At 41.7% G+C, this 22206-nt stretch overlaps 1 protein-coding gene and 1 long non-coding RNA gene across 2 annotated transcripts; one reads left to right on the forward strand and one right to left on the reverse strand.

Moving 5' to 3' along the window:
• Window positions 1–1424: 1424 nt before the first annotated feature.
• On the reverse strand, window positions 1425–16143 carry poc1bl (POC1 centriolar protein homolog B (Chlamydomonas), like). The gene is made up of 11 exons (XM_079367915.1): window positions 16010–16143; window positions 12663–13130; window positions 10639–10808; window positions 9264–9453; window positions 8976–9161; window positions 8292–8409; window positions 5799–5975; window positions 4199–4330; window positions 3436–3546; window positions 2056–2208; window positions 1425–1944 (listed from the first exon to the last, which is right to left on the reverse strand). Exons 2-11 carry the CDS (start codon window positions 13061–13063, stop codon window positions 1813–1815), a joined length of 1770 nt encoding a protein of 589 aa, XP_079224041.1. The 5' UTR covers window positions 13064–13130; window positions 16010–16143; the 3' UTR covers window positions 1425–1812.
• Window positions 16144–16273: 130 nt separating this feature from the next.
• On the forward strand, window positions 16274–19092 carry LOC306839303. Its single transcript, XR_013781176.1, has 3 exons — window positions 16274–16708; window positions 17718–17792; window positions 18429–19092. It is a non-coding gene; the product is annotated as an uncharacterized lncRNA (long non-coding RNA).
• The last annotated feature ends 3114 nt before the right edge of the window (window positions 19093–22206 follow it).

Below are 22206 nucleotides of genomic sequence, written 5' to 3' on the forward strand. Positions count from 1 at the left end.
TTCCAGTCTGAATGGATGTAGCACTGGGATGATGTGGCAGCTCTTTTAACATTTACCTTTTGTTTCGATTCAACATGACACATTATTGAAATTAATCTGTGCTAGTTTAGTTTTGTCTTTTGATGCACATTTAAGATTATAGGAGAATACAGAAATATAAGGAAAAGGCTGTGGTATTTCTGACAGCACACAATATTTAGAGTTGGCATGGAAACAAAAACAATGACAATTTGTGTCTGTGGTTAGTTTTTTATTCTTTCAATCATCCAAAAGGCTTTTATCTTCTTTGAAACACCCGCTCCTTCATATCAAGTAATCACCATCGTCCCTTTTCATTATCAGTAGTTTTAGAGCTCCTTTTCCAAGAGCACCCTGTCCCACTCTGGTCCCTTAAACGTTGTAAACGTCATTTTAAAAAAAGGTAACACTTAAAAGGAGTCCTCTTCCATGTCAACACACTGCGTCCATTCATTGCCATGAATATCTCGTAGTCATCATTTCAAAAGAGCACACAAACCAAACATCGCACAGTGATGAGCAGTCTTCGGCAAATACAGCTGCTACATTGCCAAAAACAGTTACATAGCATCTCTTGGTCCTTAAATAGCAACACAACGAGGGTCATCGGTGGGGGAGAAAAAAACCCAAGGATGCGTTTTTGACGGGTTTTTTTTTTTTTTTTTTCAAGTAAAGTTTACACACAGGAGTCTTAACACAGTCTGGCACAGCAAATTGAAGCATTACATTTAACATGTTTGACTTTTTTAAGGCTTTTGTGTTTGAATAAACATCAAGTACATCAATCCAGGGCTGTTTTATGTTTTAACATTTGAAATGTTCTATTTGACCCCCACTGGCACGTTTCATTTCGGCACTTAACAGTCCTTTAAGGATGACATGTCTTCAGAAAAAGCACAGTGACTGACAGACGAGTCTGGAGGGTAGTCTTAATTTTACACAACAGGGAAGAATAGATTACAACATTCCTGTCAACTCTCTAAGCCCTCTGGGTGCGAATTGCACTTAGTACCACCCTTAATGAGTGCTTCAGGTCTTGTTCTGGCAGCATTCTACCGTGAAACAGGCTCCGCAGACGAGAGATAGATTTGAGAGGCAGTCGAGTATGACCGCGGCGCTCTCTCCCTGTTATCCTCTCACATGATGGAGCATGTAGGAAGAAGTGTGTGGCAACATGCAGCTGCCCTACATCGCTGCCGTGTTTTCTTTGAGCCGCCCATAATGACTTTGCATTTTTCTTTCCTTCTATTGCACATTAAGGTAGCATTTTGTAGTGCAGTATGTTTTTTTTTTTGTTTGCATGGAGTTTCATTTAGGAATTTGTCTTCATTCTTAAAAGGCACTTCTTGGTGTGGTTGGGTGTTTCGATCAATTAAGCTGGTTTCAAGTTCTTGTACTTCAGTAGATTTGTTTTTTTTTGAAGAAGAAGATAATTGCGATGCGCTCTTGGCATCATTTTGGTTGCAGAGGCACTTGGATGAAAAGCAGCGCCAAAGTCAAAAGTTCAGCTGGTCTTTGTGACAAAGAGCAAATAAGCCTCGTCTTTAATTCTCAGTCGCTCAGCCTCAATCTGCTCTTCTTGAGACATTCACATAAGAATAGAAGCACTGAACATGATGAGTCCTTGGCTTATGGTGACTTTTTCACCATCTTTGTATTAGCTCTCTACTCCCATTCAAATGGAGTGTGGTTTTGGAGAGCGAGAGAAGAAGATATCCACTGTAGTAATTGCACTATGGTCAAAAATAAAGGTCACTTTGAGGTTCTCTGCTACTTTCTATCATTGTTCTTCTTTCACCACTCAAACTTCCACTGCTGGGTTTTGTCTCCCGGGTTACACCGGCGAACCTGTGTGTCTGTGCGACCCTCTGATGTGCGAAAGGCCGTGGCACACATGCCAGAGAGAGGGTGGTAGATGGTCCCGTCCTGAGAGATTATGGAGAAAGTTTCTGTGAGAACGTGTGAAACGAAATCCTGCAGGATAATGGGGGGTGTTACCCTTTGTAAAAAAAAAAATAATAAAAGAAAAGTGCGTACCTCTCTGAACTCCCAGATGATACTGGAGGGTTTGGGCTCTGCATCACTGGGGCAGTGTCTCATCCCGATGGAGGTCTGGCCTTCGACTACTTCAGCACACAGCTCGGTTACTGAGTTGAACCGAATCTCCTTTTGAGATGTGTACTCAAAGTACTGAAGCAGAAAGACATACATTATTAGTAAACAGGTGTATCTTCTTGTAGCAACATCTCAATTAGTTGGAAAGAAGCTGAGCAGAGTTTCATTGAGAATGAAACTCTTCATTGCTTTAATGTGTTCCTTTTTTAAAAATTTATTTAATTACTCATTATGTTCCCTAACCGTGATGTATTTTTTTATAAATACTGTGCAAGTACATTTTGAGGAGTTAAGTTGTTGTTTTGTTTGTTTTCACTGCTCTGAGGTCAGGTCTGGAAGAAGCTGGATGCATGTCAATCAAGGGATCTCATCAGTGCAGGCGGGGCCTTGGCCCTTTCAATCAGCCAGACGTGAACACAAAGCAAACTCTCCTCCCTCAGGTGTCATTTCAACAATCAGGCCCGTCTGGACAAAGGATGCAACACTCCCCGCTCTAACCCTTAAATGCTTAGTCAGCAATAAATCAGTCTTCAAACCTCCGCAATCCCTCTGTTAACGACTCATATGTCTTTCAGGTGCATCTGGGCCCATAATGATTACTGCTGATAAAAGAGTTGCTCAGAGTCCCTGTGTCTGGCTTCAAATTTATTTACCCTGGCCGTGCCATTCATTCTGCCTGCAGGGCTCATGCATCTTTTAAATGGAGTGCGGTTCTATGTGGGCAAGGGGGAAAAAAAGGAGGAAGAGGCAGTGCAGAGCCTTATGGTTTTTGTTTCAGTTGGGAGCCATTCAAACATTGATTTTCAGTCACACGTGGTGCTTTTTGTGACCAGGGACACCTGATGCTGTGCTTCAGTGGGGTAATCAGAGATATGGAGCAGGTTAGAGATTCACAGAAAAGAGCTGTGCCTATTATCTGTCGGCAGCATTAAATATACATCCTCACCGACAAATAATCTGCTTGTTGCTGCGCCATCACTGCAGCTGGCAGACGATCAATTTAAAAGAACTTTGATTCAACTGTATGATCGTTTTTTTTTTGGGAGGCATTTTGCAGGAAAAAAACAAAAAACTAGACTTCATAATGCCTTTCGCTTTACAGTCATGCCAGGCAGACCGGCAGAGAGCAATTTTCTGATTGAAACAAATGTGACAGCAGGTTTTAGGGGTTAGCAAAAACTGTTAACATCTAAAAACTACAACTCCCAGTCGCTTTTAAAGAGGTTACAAGATTGTGACAGTAAGAATGTTTCCAGGAGAGATGGAGACGGACAGGATAAAAGCCTGAACAATTGCATGTACCTGATTGCCTCCCTGGCCATGGCAGCCAAACAGAGAAAGGTGGGCACCTGTAGGGCTATGCTCCGGAGCGTTGTAGTCCAGACACTCTGAGTGGATGCCCAAATTACGAAGCTGGAGGAACGAGAACAACAAATAACCATATGGGCTACACAATTTGTGACGCACAACAATGATACTATCAAGATACAGATATTCTGCAAAGCAATCAAAGACTACATCACGATAAGTGATAAACAGGAAATACAGAATTTAAATGCACGATTAATTAAGTTTTGTAGCGATATTTTTGTCCAACCCTGTTGTAGATAATGACACTTGTTTGTTAGATTTACGTTATATAAAACAAGTTGCATCATTGCTGTGTGAGTGAAACAAGCAGAAAAATAACAAGGTGGTTGGTAGGCTTTGGTATTTGGATGATAAGGTCCAAAAAATGTCATTTGAAGGGATTTTTTTGCTGCAGAGCCTTTTTCAATGGAATCCTGCACCATGTGTTTGGCTAAATTGGTCTTGATGCCGGTCCAAATTTGTTTCAAAGCCTTTTGCTTGTCTCAGAACTGTTCTCTCACTTTCATCAGGATGTTCCCTCTCTTTCCTGAGCACAAATGCTATCACTCAAAATAGATCACGTTTAGAATGCAAAACACGACTGGAAAAAAAGACAAATCCCTTTTTTTTTTTTTTTTTTTCTTCAGTCACTACACTGCTGCAAATCATAAAAATGAAACCCAGAAAGTGTATACAATTTGTGAAAGACACTCACAGCCCCATGCCAGCCTGGCTTGTCCTCTGGAACATGGAGTTCAGGGTAGATATTCTTCAGATACCAGTCAAAAGTGTTGCATGTCAGCCTCTTCCTCAGCACCAGCCTCTCTGAAATATCCCCATAGGTCTCCTGTAGAACCAACAAAGAACACACACAATGAGTCATCTCTGTGGGCAGAAAAAAGATTTCACTGGAGTTTTTCTGGAGTTGATTAAAAATTATTTGAGGAGTCATGAACTATACAGTCTCATATGCCTAAAATTAAATATTTACATAATGGATTTTACACATTGCCATCAACCGGATACAAAGCAGCAGCAGAATCTACATGTGGTAGATAGCTGTGTTTGTTGAGGTGAAGAGCGCCGCCATAATAAGTCAAAGTCCAAAACACACAGTATACCTTTGCACTGCCTGAAGGGAGAATTCAACTGCCGGCCCTCCCAGATATGCCACAAAGTTTTAGTCAAATATTTATTGCTCTGGTGCTTCAAGATAAGAATGTGCACATAACGTTGCAAAACAAAGAGGATTGCTGTTTCCCACACAAACCAGTAAACAATCGAGTGTGAAATGCTTCCTTTAAATAAATACATCTAAAAATAATGTCTTTATTCAAACGTGGATAAAAACAACAAAAAAAACCTTCCTCTGTTAGGGTTCCCACAACCTGAAAGTGGCCATCAGACAGGGAAATGTAGATACGACAGAAAAAGACTAGATCTGAAGCTGGCTGTGTGGTCTGCCAGTGCTGTGTTCAATCTCCCCCTGAGCAGCTAATTTATTGTTTGATCAAAGATCCCTGACATTAATAATGTACTTTTTTTTTTCAGAGAGGTGAAACTGAGATACATGAATGTTTGATGTTGATGGTGGTACTCAGAACATGAGAGGCACGACACACCTTGCACACACTGTTGCACGCTCTGGCACACACACACACACACACACACACACACACACACACACATGCCAACACCCACACACACACACCCACACATACACATGCCAACACCCACCCACACACACACACACACACACACACACAAGCCAGTTTGACGCAGTCAGACAGGCCGTGTGTCATCATATGTTGATATGTAGACTGAGGTGAATCATATCATCATGAAACATCTAAATCGAACAAGTATAAGAGGAGAGAGGTTTTTGACAATGATTGTAGAAATTGGAATTTTGCTGAGCGGAAGTTGGTGATTAATTACGTTTAATGCATGAAATGACTAAAGGGGTGGGAACTTTGTTTATACTCCTGCTCCCTTTTTTTAAAGGTATGTTTTATGTATGTTATGGTTTGTTTTTTGCTTTAAGAAATATATTTTTGTCAGGTACGTGCTTGTTCGAAAAAATAAACAATCAATCAAACATCAAATTAAGCCACGCTGAGCTGATCCTGGGTTTATCACTGCATCACTGCAAGCCTTCAATTTTAATGAATGAAAACAAACCTGCACTAGGATGACCAAGAAATGCTCAAGGCCTATAGAGTGTCCAAATCTGATACTCGGAGAACTTCCTCACTCAGCAACATGACCATCAAGACTTGCCGTTTAATAAAAGTGGCTCCTTTATTTAGCCCTACCTTCCTGGCGGGGGGGTTCCTGTTGTAGAAGTGTTGTTTATAAGAGTCCATCCAAACCTCTGCAGCTCGGACGGTGTTCTGCAGGAAGTTGGGCCGTGCATACGGGGCCTTTTTAGGAAACACATGGCCCACATGAGAGCAAGGGTGAATCTCCAGGCTTCCCCCACACTGCCACACCTGACGGGGGGGGGGGGGGGGTAAAACACAAAAAAAATGTAACCTCCAAAAATACTGTTTTATATTATCTACACAAACACAAATTAGATCGTTAATGTTGATATGAAGAAGCCTGATAGAGAAGGAAAGAATATCATCCAATGGTTAAGGGTTACAGCAGCATGTTGGCTGTATCCCTGATGTAAACATAGTAAACATAACAGTCACACGGATATGTTTATCATTAACCAAGACCATCGTGTATTGCGCAACACATGCAGAAGTAAACCGTTAAACTTTGGCACTCGTATTTTACAACCAGTATTTAATACAATGCCTGTCACTGCTTGCAAATAAACCAGCGGCTCATTTTCAGCCGTAGAGTCCGTCGACTCTCAGTCCGAAGGTTGGGGATTTGATCCACATGTCGAATGTGTCCCTTGGCAGGACACTTAAACCCAAGTTGCTCCAACTGCTTTGTGTGATTGTGTTACATGGTATTAGCTAATACTGATGGACACTTCAAATAGCAGCAGCCTCTGCCATCAGTGAGTGATTGATGTGGATGTGTAGGTGTGACCAGGAGCCCCTGAAATGAGGCCAAAGTCTGGTTTCAGCAGGGGAGGTCACTCAAACCTGAGAAAAGTGGGATAACTCAGGAAGAGGTCACTCCAGAGCAGAGTCAGTTACTACGGTAACGGAGTCTGTGAGCGTAACCTGGGAGCCGCTTTTCTTCAGTGCGCCCCGAGTTTCTCTCCGTCTCCTCCTAATTTCAGAGCCACAAACACTGTTACATGTCCTTGTCCTTTCATTCAGTCCGTATCACGCCGTGTAAGTCAGACTGTCCTCACACTCTGAAGCTTTGTTCCTTCTTGCTGCAGGAGAATAAAACCGAACAAAGATATTGATTGACTTAAGATCCGTTCTTTTTTTTGCATCGATAGAAATTTTCAGCACACTAGTTTGTCGAACGTGGAACGCATTTTAGTTGAGGAGCCTCGAGATGACGGGGATCACTGCGCAGGGAATAAGAGCCGAGGTTTACGACAGGAGATGTTCATTTAATAAGGACTGATGAATAAACGGAGAGGACATTTAGCCTGTGTGTGAGCACAGCTTCATGTTGGGGATGAACTCACTGAAACAGACACTGAATGAAGTTCACTTTCTTTACGATGTCAAGTCCCTTTACCAAGCATCCTGCTCACCTTCGATGTCACAATGACAATTCATTCAACCTCTTCATCTCTGAGTCACGAGACTACGTCTGAAAACAGCTCTGATTTGTCAGAAATTAACATCTTTGAATTACTTGATCTTATCAAAGATAAAAAAAATTTTTTTAAAAAAACATCCTTAACCCTTTACAGGGCACTCATTGAAATACTTAAAAACAGAAAAAAAAATTAACCTCAGTGTTATTGGGGGACATAACAGAACTTCATTTCTATTTAAAAAAATAATTCAAAATAAACATTGACGAAGTTACCATATTTGGTTTAAATGCCACAGTAGGATCAGTGACGTAGGGTGATCTCTTCTGATTGGCTGAGTGAGGATCACATGCTTCTCGACCTTCCTGAGGGGCAGAAGGGTGGCCATACGTGTACGGAAATGACCAGAAATAGTCACTTGCCCGATAAAGGGTTAAAGACTGACAGGTTGTTAACAAGCTCCTTCTTAATAGTTGGCTGAGCTGGGTTCCAATTACACAGGTAAAATCATTATCATATTTCCAAACAGCCATTAAATGACAGTCCCTTCGATCTGAATTCAGTCGGCAACATATTTTTGAGCGCTCCAAAAGCAGCTCTGAAGAAATTCACTGAACATAAATTATGAATGGCAGAGTCCCGGTGAGAGGCATTTTTATTTCCACATGCATAACGCATCACTCAGGGGACGATCCTCTTCACTGTGAAACCTCATACGCGCTATAAATCATGCACACTTCATTTACATCGCCGAAACCCTCGCCGCAACAAGCTCAACACATCGCCTTAAATCTGTGCCAATTTGATTGACGCAAACAAGTGGAAAAGCAACACCAACGTCACAACAAGGTGTGTCAGCCAATATCAGGGTGCAGGCTCTGATGTCGTGGCTGACTGGGATCTGACACTGACATGTGTCGCCCTCGCACCGACTTTCACGCTGACTGTGAGCTGTTAAAGGAACGAATCGGAAAAAAAATAAAAATCCGACGCTCAAACCTTTGAACAACGGGTTCTTTGATATATTTCACTCTGTATCACAGTAACCGACATAGTGCGGTGTGCAGAGTCGGTAGAACAGTGCTTCTGCTCTGTTTCCTCACTGAAGGAGAACTGAACTCACCCTGAAGGAGAGCTCCAGGTTTTCTCCTCCCCACACCTCCATGCCCATATCGTATGTTCCCAGGTACTCAAAGTACTTCTTGCTCACAGCAAATAAGCCACCGGCCATTGTTGGAGACCTGAGGGAAACAGTGCAAACATACTTTTAGACGGTCATTCTTCACCCTGGATTCCCTACTGCTGACATATTTAATCTTCCAGTAATAACCAAATGCCCGTGTATCAACTCAACAGTCTTTTACACTCCCTACAAGAAGGCATTCAAAAGTAAGCCAATAATCTCGTTTGTAGATCTGACATCTAATCTCCAGGGCTCATGTAGTGCAAGACTCCACACTGCTGTATTGCAACATTCTGCCTGACAAATGGGTGTGATAACAAGCACAGCAGACCACATGAAGTGCAAGATCCAGAGATGTTTAGTGCAGCGATCCCTTGAACTCCATCCAAGACCTTGTCTGCAAAATAAACTCAGCTTGAGGCGACATTAAAAAAAATAAATAAAAAAATAAAAAGTTTGTGGATATTTTGGGTGCCGTTTTTTACTTTGTTGAATTCGATTTTTTTGGTCGTGACCTGTTACGTAATATAGAGTGATACATGAGCGGTACTCTAACTTAGAGCGGGCTGACTCATAACGCGATCACACACCAGAGTAGTCCCGAGTAAAGTGTCAAAGTGTCACCTGATGGGGTCGATGCGAGACTTGCGCCTTTTCCGTTCCACTTCAGGGACCGAGTGCCACTGAAAGGTGAGTCTCCAGTCGAAGCCGCCGATCATCGGCTCGTCTGTTTGCATGTAATACTCGAACGTGTTCCAGTCTATCGTGTCGATCACAGGGCACACGATGGTACTTTCATTCTCGCCGATCCTAAAAACAAGAGAGAGAGAGAGAAAAAGGAACTCAGCTCTCATATTTATGTGTCTTTTGCTTTTAGATCGTCAGACAGCTCATCCCGTCCGATCACCTCACCTTTCCAGCAGAGGCTCTATCCAGCCAGGGACGCACTCACAGTGGCAGTCAAGGAACGTCAGCACTTCTCCCGTAGCAAAGTTTGCACCGATGAGACGTGCTCGGACCAGACCTTCCCTTTTTCTGGTGCGGACTAGCCGCACTCGCTGCAGATTACTCACATATTCAGCCAGTTTGGATTTCAGGTAACCTATTTGTTTGTTCACAACGCACAAACGAAAAACACGCAATTAGAATTACTACTGTAGTTGTGACATTAAAGTGACGTTAATTCGTCGTCCTGCTTTTAACTTCTTTCCCCTGTCTTATCATGTTTGGCTTCTGGAGGACAGACAAAAATAACCTAACTGAAGTCCCACAGAAATAAACCTCGGCACATTCGAATTGACAAATTCAAAGAGTTTTTTTTTTTATTGAATATATATCTCATATATTTGGTGTTTGGCAGCGTTTGTACAGTGACCTTGTCAATGTTTTTCCCTTCAAACGGATAACTAATACATGAAGTGATACACTAAAGTCTAAGCATTTAAGGCTCTCGACCCAATGCTCTGTATGTTGGGTGTATTTAACCAAGTTGGAAAAATGATCTAAACCAGTCTGTCTGCAGTTACTGTCTTGGTCTGGGAGCGGCGTTTCAAGCATTCCAATTGGCCAGAAGAAGGTTAAAGAAGGGGAAATGATGTCATGGCAGCTCACTACACACTGACGTAATCATGATGATGTAGCGTCTCCGCTACGTACTGACTCGACTCGCTTGGACCGAACACTTGTTCCACTGGGACATGAAGCTAACGCCTATGCTGCGTTTCTGTGACCGTGCAGCTTCACACACAGAGTCTGAGGACTGCACATTTCCTCCACCGATGGAAACTGTAAGCAGGACTAAAAGCTAAGAAAAGATCGTCACTTTATTTCACTTATATGAACTCAAGTACAAACTACTGTAATTCATGCCTGCATCATGTGCAGCTACATCCAAGACTCAGGTACAGCATGCGCCACTTCATTCACGAGCCCTTCTGTCTTTTTATGAAAACAAAAAATCAGTGTGTAAAGATTCTAGAAATGAGTCAAGCAGAGCCTGGGAGCAAAGACTTAAAAGTACAGCTCCATCTTCAACAAGAATGTATTCGGACTCGTTTCCTCTAATTGCTTTTGAAATACATCCAGAGGCATGATCTATTTACTGCATCTCTTCTCTATATATAGCCGAGAGCTGCATGACTCTGTCACTGTTTGGAAATCAAAGCATAACTGAAGTCTAGTTTATCTGCTTTCGTAGTTTAAAAAAAAAAAAAAAAAGTCAGAAATCTTTTGTTTCTGAGTGGAACGAGCCTTTCCTGTCAGACGTTCGGAGACAAACGCATCCCACCTCTGTCACTGTAGTCGTCGACGAGGACGATGTCTTTCAACAGAACGGCAGGCACCGTCTCCAGCACGCTGTGAATCGTCCTGAGCAGCGTGGACCAGGCCTCGTTGTAGAAGGCGATGATTACAGAGGTGGTGGGCAAATTCCGGTAGTCAAACCTCTTGCTTCGGCATCTGAGGTATGTGTGAGTGTGTGTGGGAGGTTGAAGAGGAACAGGAAGAGTGGATATAAGCAACGGCTCACATGTGCAGTACATATTTATCATTTAAAAAAAAAAAACACACACTCACTCACACACACACACACACACACACACACACACACACACACACACACACACACACACAACAGCATCCTTAAATGACTCATATTTTTTCATGTGGCCAGAGCGGCTTCAGAAAGGTCTGAGGCAGGAGGAGGTATCTGCTCTTCACCCAGATGGCAGTCATTAAAATAATAAAGAGGCACAGAAATATGGACGGGGGCGGGGAGGGTATCACACGAGTGAGCAACATACCACAGCAGTGCTCTGAGCGAGACCGCAGAAACTTGAAGAGAAACGAGGAGAGTGGGACAGAGCGAGTGAGCGAGCGAGGGGGGGGGGGGAGGGGGGGGGGGGGAGCAACAAAGATTAAAAGCAGAAACTTGAGACAATGACGAGACAAGCAATAAACCAAGCAAGAGGGGAAACAAAACATTTCATGAGCTCCGAAGTGGAAACTCCAGTTCTGCTCGCTGCTGGTGCTGCTGCTGCTACGAATACGATCCAATTACGTTCGCTCGATGGAAGTAAGCTGATTTCCCTTCTTTCATAATCAGAATCACAATCAGCCCTGTGTTGTTCACTGAAGTTAGGAAACAGTCCCTCGTGGAGAGGAAGTCGTTGTGTCAGAAAAACCTGTTGCCAGGAGGACATCGATGTGACAATGCAGCACATGCAAAACTGCAACTACCTGAAAGTCAGAACTTTGGACGAGCCGACACGCTTGACGGCAGCTCATCGACGCACAATAGAGCTGGAACAAAAAAAAACAAAAACAACAAAAAAAGAAGCTCACTTGGAATGAAAGTCTGCACTTTCATTCCAAGTTTTTATTTAAAAAAATAAGTCCTTCCTGTTATGAAAAGGATGGGGAATTTAAAGATTACAGTGGGATTAATAAAACCCTGTTCTATGTTGATTGTTCTTTTCTTTACGGTCTCTCCTGTCGTCTTCTCAGCTGTGAGGCTCTGCTTCACGTGCAGCAGACTGCGAGCGACGAAAACATGGAGGCTCAACAGACATCTCTAAGATCAGCCAATATCAGACGCGACATGAGCTCGATGAATCAATAGTGTGTGATGATTGCTTTTGTTTTTTCACTCTCAACCTTCCTCACTGCAAAGCTCAAAAGCACCTTCTTTCTTTTTACTCCCGTTTCACCAGGGAAAAGTCTCACAATCAGGATTTTTTTTTTTGAACAGGCTGCTGTATAGAGGCCAACTTAGAAGGAATAAACATCACATGTGTAATGCCATCTAATTAAAAAAAAAAGAGGAAAAAAAAAGAGCATCCTTTAGCTTCCTCCTGGCTCTGACTCTACAGGGAGCGTATGCTTCACCGGGACACACGCGGGGGGGACGATGAAACACAAGGCTCTCATTAGAAAGGACGCCAGTCAGAGAGATGTCAGGAGAAACTACTGATAGGAGACATCCCACGTCATGCTTCATCCCAGAGGCTGAGCTGGGAATATCAGTGGAAGGCAACTCTGGATGGAGGGAATCCATTCATGCAGAGAGCGGCTTACGGCAGCTTCCATAAGTCCTGCATTGCATCACGGGAGCCTTCATTATTGTTTCAAACTGTCACTGATTCCAGTAAGGAGCTCAACTTAATCTCTATTGAGTAATATATCCCTGAAACAGATTTAGCATTTGCTATCCGCCCGGAGCAGCCTTCAAAATAAGAGATACATTCATGTTTTAGTGAAGCTGGAGAAGAGCGCGAGTCACTGTGACAGCTTCTTTCTGTTCGGTCTACTCACTCACTCATCCTGTGGTCCTGAATGTGCCGATGGAGGGAAATCTTGTCACTGACGTAGATATTGATGGCATAGCGCTCCACGCTGTCCTGCTCCTCTTTCTTCTCCGCCGGGCTGAGGTTGAGGTGCGTGGCCCGTCCCCACTCCCCGTGCGCAGCGCCGTCCGCCGGCGCCTTCACATAGAGGGGCCTCATGAGCCGCGCGTCGGACGCGCTCTCCTCTGCCGTGAACTGTCTGGCGCGGACATCGCGTTCCCCGTCGTCGTCGTCCTGCTCCTCCGCCGACGCAGGGGAAAATGAGGGGAAAGAGGAGCGTGCTAACACGAGGTAGCCGAGCCAGAGAATCCAGAGCAGGAAGCAAGCTTTGGCAAGGGTGCTCAGTTTTCGAGAAAAACGCACCCTCATGGCGGAGAGCCGTCGGGAGGCGTCTTGATTGGCTGAGCTTCGGGGTGCCCCTGCAGGACACGGATCTCTAGAGGACGGACACAGAAGTGGACAGAAAACATGGCCGTTTAGGTATTTTAGAAACATTCCAGAAAAATGAAATCAAAAGCGAAGAGCAGAAGTAGACGAGAATAACTTCCACCATGAGGAAATGAAAATGTCTTAAACTATTCACTGAACGCTCTCGCCATACAATCAATTCTTAATCAAGACACAACTCGGTGAACTCACTATTACCCAAGAAAGATCACAGCAGGCTTTAAATGGAGCAGACCTGCAGTAATCAGCACCAACATCATAAAACGTCATCGGGGCTCAGGCTCGGGGCAGCGTGGAGACGCTCATTAAATACAAATTGCAAAGATGGAAGAGGCTGAATTATGGCTCACAGAGTTGGGTAATGTGCAGCCTAAACTGAGTGTGATTCACTCCAAAGGAGAGACGCGCGCTAACCTCTGATGAACGTCACTCAAGCGTTGCGCTGTTTTAGTCACGACGCAGGAAAATTCATCTCATCAACAATTCGGAGCGTTTGGATCCAAAACGTTTATTTGAAGATGTAGAGGCTTTTCAAATGATCATGTAGTGCTTGGTTCTACTGTTTTTTTGTTTGTTTGTTTTTATCCAGAAGATTATAACAGATGCTTTTCCCCAAAACATTTAGCTACATCTTAAAATTCCTGATAAATGTTGACTGAATGTCTTTCTATTAAAGTTTGAAGGGTTTTTTTCTGCACAGTAATATTACAATGTTAACATGCTGGATTCCCCACAACCAGCTAGACAGCAATCTTAGGTTTGGCTGATATCTTGACATTGATTTAAAAACATCTGAGCGATAGTAACCAGACAGTCAGGTCTGATTACAATTAGTGATCCTCAATTACAGACGTCTATTCCCTTTATTCAGTCTATCATTAAGCCTACGCCAAACTTAAACTACCTCAAAAGAAGTAGCCAAAAAAAAAATCTGAGTGGAAAATCTGCACAAAGACAGATTCCTCTTTTATCCTGCTTTAAAAACACGGATTAGACCCACGACGACATTCATGCCTGACAGATCAGATTAGTCTGCCAGGATTTGAAAGAGGGCTTGCGGTTAAAAACCCCCCCAAAAAAACAGGCCACTTACCTATGTTGACACTGATCTGAATGTAATCACATAATTGTGTTGCATTAATATTAGAGCAGGGTGCCTTTTACAACCGTGTCAGACGGTGCCAGACAGCCATAGCAACAATACACATGCACACACAAGAAGTGCTTCCCTTTCCTCACACCACGGAGTAAAGATTAAGAGTTCGCTCGTTCTGGTTAAGATCATTTATTCGGGAAGATTTTGACTTTGGGAAGCTGAAAATTCGATCTAACCTAAAGGGGGAGTGTGTGTGTGTGCGTGTGTGTGTGTGTGCAAAGAGCTATGTGAGAGGGTGTATTTCTATAGTAAAGAGTCCACTGTGAGTCCTTAAAGGCAGCAGCAACACAACCCTTTCACTCCAGTCTGGGCCTTGGCCAGAACTCGGGAGTCCTGGGGTTTTTAAAATGGAGACGCCTGCAGACAAAACCCCCCTTTATTAGCTGTCCATCACACCTTCCCCTCCCTCTGAATCTGATAGCCTTTTTCTGAGGGAGCGATTTGGAAGGAGCAGGAGGGGAGCCGGGCCTACGATGCAGCTTAAATCCTGCCCCACTTTTTTGAGGTTAGAAGAGCGATTGAAGTGAACACCAAAAAAAATAAAATAAATAAATAACAAGGAAGTGAGGGATAAGATTTGCTTCCCAAAACTGCAATTAGTGGTGCGTGTTTTGCAGAGTCACGCCAACGAAAGCGCATAAATAGAGCAAAACTAAATAGATGAGTCAATAATTCATGGTACCGTTCACAACATCAAAAAGGAAGTCTGACATTGGAGACATTTGGTCATCAGACATTGCCTTGTCAGTGAAGTTAATATGTGGCACATGAACAAAGATTGCTCCGCGCTCAGTCCAGAATGACAGCATACTGTACCAAACATGGTTCATATATGTCACACAATCAGGAACAAGGTACACGTAGCTGAAGCGTACGCATACCAGTGGAACAGGTTACACAAGTCGCAACTTCTCACCATAACTGGTTCAGCTTTCTTCGAGTTTGTGTTTGTAAAAGTCTTATGAGACAGGATCAGTGGCTCCTCCAGATAACACAAACATCTACTCGCTGATCCCAGCTCTGTGTGTACACTACTTTGGAGCAACAGTTTGGTTTTTTGAAAAGGGGAAAGGCAGTGATGAAGGATGGATGGAGGAGGATGAAAGGATGGATTCATTTTTTTTTCTCTCTCTCTCTCTCTCTCTCTTCACAGTCAGTAGAAACGAACAAGAGCACATATGTTCGTGCAATAAAAGCACAAATGAAACTCATGCACTAGCTGCATGTTTCCCCTAAATTATTTTGATCTTACCTCCATCTTTAGTAAAGTATCCTGTACATGTGTAGTGCAATGTGCAGCTAAGGGGAGGGTGTTAAGTGAGGGGAAAAAAGAGACAAGCAGTCACGAGTATAGCTGGAGACAGTCACAACAAACAGTTCAGCAACAGGTCTGCTCGTCTGTCAAATCAGAGAAATGTCAGGATTATAACAGGATGGTTTAACAGCCAGTAAGAGGGTGAATGTTTGAGCTCATCTCTGAATGATTAACTCCAAACAATGATATATCTCAACATTTTAAATTGGCATTGACTATAACGGACATAATGAGGAATAGTCGCTCTTTTGACATTTTGAAGTCGACTTCCTACATCACTTTAAACTAGCGACCTAGTTAGGAAAGTAAAAGTAGCCTACTTTAGACACAGAGCACATGACAACATAAGTAGCACATTTCCTGTTATAGAGTGAAAAGAGTTAGCTTGTAAGTTTACCTTCACATTAAGTTACATGTCTCGGAGTTGTCAGCCCGACTGTGGTCGTCTTCCAGTTAAACCTCTGGCTTGCAGATGTCAGCATTCCCACATCCTCTCCTCCACGTTGAGCCGCTGTCCTGCTTCAAGCCGCAGACAGTTCGCACTTCCCTTCCGGTAATAGCCTTCAAAACAAAAGCACGGCAAGGCTCGCTACCACAAGTAATACTTACTTATCAGCAATTTAACGTAATATAAACACTTAATAGATAGTTTCTTACATGAAGCTTTTTAATCTAATTCTAATATTGAAATATGAAAAAGATGTGTGACTCAAGTGTCTTTAGAAAATATAATAAAGTCTTTAAGGAAACATTTGAAATGCATTTTGCAACCCACATAATGCAAACGAACATTAACATCCGTTTATCATTTCCTGTGTATGTTCCGTTTCATTTGCAGGCCAGAACAGGTAAAAAGATGTAACACAGCGGCACATTATTGAGCCACATTTCCGTTGTTGGTCGCAGTACTGTCAGTGAGCTTCACACAGCTCTCCATGCTAACCACATTAGCTGTCATGTGTCTGCTGCGATGTTACTTCCAGCTTTAAACCACTGTCTAGAGGATTTTGCACGAAATTTCGGGTTCAAGACGCGAGCGTGTCCTAAGATTGCTGTGCCAAATGGCAACGATAAACTTTTGATTAGAAATGTCAAAGTACGGATCTTTAACTTTAAGGCGTTCAATATTTAGAAGTTTTCATTCCTCAACTGTAATGATTTAGAGCAGCATATCCGCATGACTCAAAGTACGTGTGTGTGTGTGTGTGTGTGTGTGTGTGTGTGTTGGTCTGGCCATATGCCAAAGTTTCATTGATAAAAGTTTGTTAGGAAACTATCTGTATATTATTGAGCCTAGGCCTGTTTATGAGTTCAATGAGTATGCAGTCAGTGTGCCACTCTACAACCTTGAGGCAGGTTGATTGTAAATACATTATAATTGCTTATGTTAACTGAATTTGCCATCTCATTTTCAGGATACAAGTTTCTGATCTCAGAGGGGATATTTTTATTTCTCACAGATGAACACCAGGTTGTTTTTCACCATCTTAGTGCTATAAGCTCTTCACTTACCTCTTCCTTTGTTGATTCATAAAATCTAGAGGAAGTAATTCAGGGCCTGAAGTCTAGCCCCTGTTCTATTGACCCTGTCCTCAGCAAGCTGTTGAAAGCTGTCTTTCATTGTTTTGTGAATTACATTGTTAACATTGGTAATATCTCTGTCAAGACTGACATCTTCCCAGCTTGATTAAAGCTTCTTTAATAACACCAGTTACACTAAAACAACTTAGAGCTATCAATAAATAAAATCTACAGAACTTATTTCGAATTCCCCTTAATTCGCAAAGATATTCAAAAAAGTTGTGTACAATCAAGTTACCGAAACAAAAATCTTCCAACTCACAATACTACCGACACAAATCAGTCTGGTTTCGGAGCAAATCTTTGTACCTAAACAGCACTTTTAAAGTTACCAATAATAAATGTAAATATGAAGACATTTAGATTCACAGGGTGTCTTGATTTTGTCAAAAGCACTGAAAAGAAATTGTAGTCCACTGCATGAATTGACAATGCAGATCACACACTTATACACACAAGCACGTACACAAACAACCCTTCCCTTTGTGTATTTGCCATTATAGGCTGGGTTTGTTTTTCTGCAGGATCTAGGTCCTGCTCAGGCCGGACTACGCTTGCAGTGCACCAGTGTGTTGTCGAGCAAACACCTGCACTAGTTGGTAACTTGCCAACTTCTTTTATTCCTCTCTCTCTTTCTTCTCCCCTGTTGAAACCGATTGACACCTCTTTCTGTGTGTGAGGTCGATGTGCCCTGATCTGGTACTGAAAGGGTTCCTGTTTCCATGATAAAGATCTGGAGCTTTCATAGATATAAGACAGGCTATTGTACAGGTCATTCATAATTTCTCTCTTTAAAAAATATAAATTATTGTACAAATTACACGTGGTCTGTTTGTTCTTTATTCTGAAATTGGAGAGAAAACGTGTTTTAAGTAGGTGTAAATAACCTTTACTCTTCTTCCTTTGAGTCAACAGATAAAACCGAAAAAGTATTAAAAAAGTCCTCTACCCTGTTGGAATATATGGAGTATTTATTTTTTTATTTTTTTAAAAAGAATACATTTTTCAAAGCCAACCCAACTAGATTTTATATTATTTTATTGGTCTTACATTAAACAAAACTGCACCTTGACAGGTTTATTTATTGGTAATTCCAGCTCACCGTTTGATCAGAGGCTCTGTGTTTGTTGGTCAGTGTCTGACTATAAGCCTGTCAGCAACCTTTGTGATAATCCACAGCTGGACTCAGCTCAGCAGCTGCAGAGCTTATGATTGAGATCTCTTTCTTTTGACAGAACTGAAGAACATGAGGGAAGCCGATTTGAAGAACAGCATGTATTTGATGTGGTGCGATGGGCAGAAACATCAGAGGAAAACAGTTCGAGTAAAGAGCTCCATCTTGTGGAGGCATAAAATACACTTGACTCAGTAATGCAATATTCCTACCTCTAACCCTTCCGCATTTCCCTCTCCTGCACTTTATAATAGCAGATATAATACATAAATAAAAGTAAAAAATGCATACTCAAAGGAGAGATGAAATGATATAGATCAACACAAGGTATTTAACTTTTAACTATTTAATTAAAGCTCTCTTCACGTCTGAACTTCCTTTAACTTCTGGGCCACTACTTCTCATTAGCAGCGTGTTCTTTGTGCCTGATGTTCATTTAGCCTGTTCGTGCACTAAATTATAGTGAGTAGAGGTCACATTGTGGGACCAGGCACCTTTAATTTAATGGAGATAGATTCAGTCCCACTCTTCTCCTTAGCTTATTAGCTTCCCACAAGACAGAAGGGACCTTACAGCAACCTTACTGTAGAAATGAGTGTGGTTATCAGTTGGAGGTTCTGAAAGTAAAGGTTGGGATTTATATGCATGACCTTGTTCAAATGTGAATTACTGTCCTATTAAAGCATGGACCCTTAAAGTTGGACTTTTTTAATGGTGAGTGAGTCAAGTATATGCGTCATAGTGCAAAACAAACAAGAGAAAAAAAGCCATTTTATCTTTACAGTCAAAGTACATGATAAGGGACACTGTAAAAATATCTCCATCCATTCTGCTCACATCATGTGTCGATCTGACACGTTTCACCTTGTCAGGAGAGTTGAGTGCAGCTTTTACTGCGTGTTGAAGGTCAGAGATAAGACATTTGACCAGCCTTTTGACCAGCCATTTGACCTTTGATTCTGTGCCAGACACCACTTTAGTGTATCGGTCTGTCAGCAACCTTCAGCTCAATCAGAGATGGTGGTGCAGAATTTGGCTGAAAAATAAAATTAACCTCTCATGAATGGATAACCAGCCATTCAAGGTACTAACGTAAGAAAATAACATTATCAGGTGTGGTACTTGGAAATTTACCTTCAATTCTGCTTCATCAGCTCTGTTTAGGTGTGGTTAGATGACATATAATTGACTTTGGCGAAGCCAAACACCAAGTCACTACGATAAGAAAATGATTGAGATTTTTAAAAAATTATGTTATTATGTTAATGTATAGCTAGAAATCAGTCACATGCAATAACCACAAGAGTTCCAGCTTTGGTAAAGGCATAGCATTAAAACTTTTATTTATTTATTTATTTTTTACTGATATTTGAATTAGAATTAAGCAGATATATTTATAAAGCCTTTAAAGCTTCTGTTAGGAGTTTTTAGCTGCATAATACAAATATAGATACAGCATCTAAAATAAATGATAAATAAATATATAAAGATGAATTATTTTGACTGTTTAAACTCTCCATCACAAAGATTTGGGGGTGTCTACACAACAAAAAGTTTAACCAGCAATTTTGATAGTAATAATTAAGCTTCTAAGTGAAAGTGAAAAAGTATGTCAAAGTGAGTATTCAACAATAAAAAATTAGATTTTTCAGCCTCTAAATCAACAGTCACAAATGTAATGTTGAGTAGTTGAAGTCATGATAGCTGTTTTTCAAAGTTGTCACAGATTGGTGCACTATTAGTTGTTACTTGACAAAGGGCCGTCTGACAGATCTTTCGTGACTGACCGACACTGCTAATGAGCCTCCACGCTCACTTCAGAAGACATTTTTTTAATGTGACATTTGAAAAATTACAAGTCAGTAAGATTGACATTAGCTGAATTGAATGAAATAATTTGGTATCAGGGTGTTATGCACGCTGGTTCACTGTCACAAATGATGCCTTCCAGTCTGTGCCTTTAAACCGAACTGAGTTTACCATGTTGACAATAATAGTCCATGTTGTTGTCCTATTGCAAACTTCAGATGGGGATCCTTCTTCAAAGTTTTGAATTGAAAATTGTGACACATCTGCAATTATTTACAGAATTGGCAAAGCTTATTAAGTTTTCTAAAAAATAAATGAATAAAAAGTAATTGAATTTGAATTGTATTTTTATGTGTTTTTTGATCATCTCAAGTGTGTTTTTTGTTAACTCGCAAAGTTACACTTCACAATAGACAAACCATAAAGTGAGGTTCTTGAATCAGCCAAAGGAAACGTATGAGACATGCTGGCATACTGACATGGAAGCTGTATGCTATAGCTATGCTACAGAAACAGCTTCATTTTAACATGTAATTTTGCTAATTTGAAGAAATAACAAGCTAAAATTGACTAAAGAAGTCCAATGAAAGAAAACCTCTACAGTTGATTGTCAGCAAGAAACTTTATTTTTGAACTAATTTGGTCCACCTCGGGAAAGCATTTCAGTTCAGTTTTCATGGGAGGCAGTACACAACCTGACTGGTATTTGGTAATACCACTGATCATAACACGTTTTTCAAGGTTATTATTGTCTCATGTTTAGCAGCTCTACCAGATGTAGAAAGTCATCTAATATGCATACAAATAATTGTATGCATACTATTATTTGTATATGAAAAATGTTTAAATAAAAATAAAGAAGTAATGGGGTAAATTCCCTCAGGGGACAGCGGAGCATCTAATAGTATTCAATCACCTCTTCTCTGGGTTGTCGTTCTCAGATGGGAATCTCTAGAAGCCCCCCGCCCAGTTAGAGCATCAAATAGAACAACAAAAAAAAAAAAAAGGTGGTTAAAACATATAGGGGAGGACTTGGACCAGCAACTTTTTGTGCAGCAGTAGAAAGCTTTTCTTGCCATCCAGGTGTGCGGTTCCATAAGTGTGTGAAAACTATACCATATAAACTGTATTCTAATATCAAGAGGTTTTCTAAAAGAAGCAATGAGGAAACTGATTTAAGATTAGACCTTATAAACTTTTTTCTCTTTTGTTGACTCTCTCTACTCCAAAGTAAGAGTATTGCTTGTTGAGGTCAGTGTGCTGAGCTGCATCCACCCTGCATGCTAATTGTGCTTGGACAAGAGTCTGATCACTGACGAGTGCGTTATTCTCTATTGCATGAGTCAACCAAGGCTGAATGTGTATGTGCGTGTTTGTTTGGTGTAGCATATATTTTAGGCCATACCAAGGTTGCAGGACAAAGAAGCAACATTCACTTGTTTATGCAGCTCAAGTAGACTCAGAGTACAACGTGCCATCAGCTTTATATAGACAGAGGGAGAAAGACAGGAGAGGGAGAGGGGGGCGTTGTCCATGTGCCAATCAGCCCACTCAGCAGTCAGTCCTCGCCAGCAAGGGGGCCCAATGGGAGTCTCTAGTCACACCCCCCCCCCCCCCCCCCCCCCCACACACACACACACACACACACACATCCACCTTCTCAATTTTCTCAAATTTCTCATCCAGCACCAGACTCCCCAGGCCATGTCCCTCCGTCGTCCAGGCAACGCATCACATTCAGTCCAGTGAGCATCTAACTTGTTTGTTTCTCTTAGGATTCACAATCAGAGTGGATAGGGTTGCTTAAAGAGACAGTGAGAGAGAGGAAAGAAAATGGAAGAGAGGAGGGTTGCAAGCAAACAAAGCTGGTTCTGCAGAAAGTTCTGGAAGCCAGGCGGAGCACCAGGTCTGCATCTTTGGAAAAAGCATCTGCTAAGAAATGTGCATTACTAAATTACATTTGGCGGCTTTTAAAATTTCTATGACAGTGGCTGAGGCTTTTTATCCAAAAGATTTTTTTGCCTTTGTTT

Source organism: Symphodus melops (assembly GCF_947650265.1).
Source record: "Symphodus melops genome assembly, chromosome: 18".
Classification (NCBI taxonomy): Eukaryota; Metazoa; Chordata; class Actinopteri; order Labriformes; family Labridae; genus Symphodus; species Symphodus melops.

Coding starts and splice junctions, on each gene's coding strand:
- poc1bl (XM_079367915.1), bottom strand. CDS start 13,063: ATGAGGGTGCGTTTTTCTCGAAAACTGAGCACCCTTGCCAAAGCTTGC. Junction 8,410..8,975: donor TCTCGCATCGACCCCATCAG/GTGACACTTTGA, acceptor TGTTTCCCTCAG/GTCTCCAACAATGGCCGGTG. Junction 3,547..4,198: donor AGCCAGGCTGGCATGGGGCT/GTGAGTGTCTTT, acceptor TCGTTCCTCCAG/CTTCGTAATTTGGGCATCCA.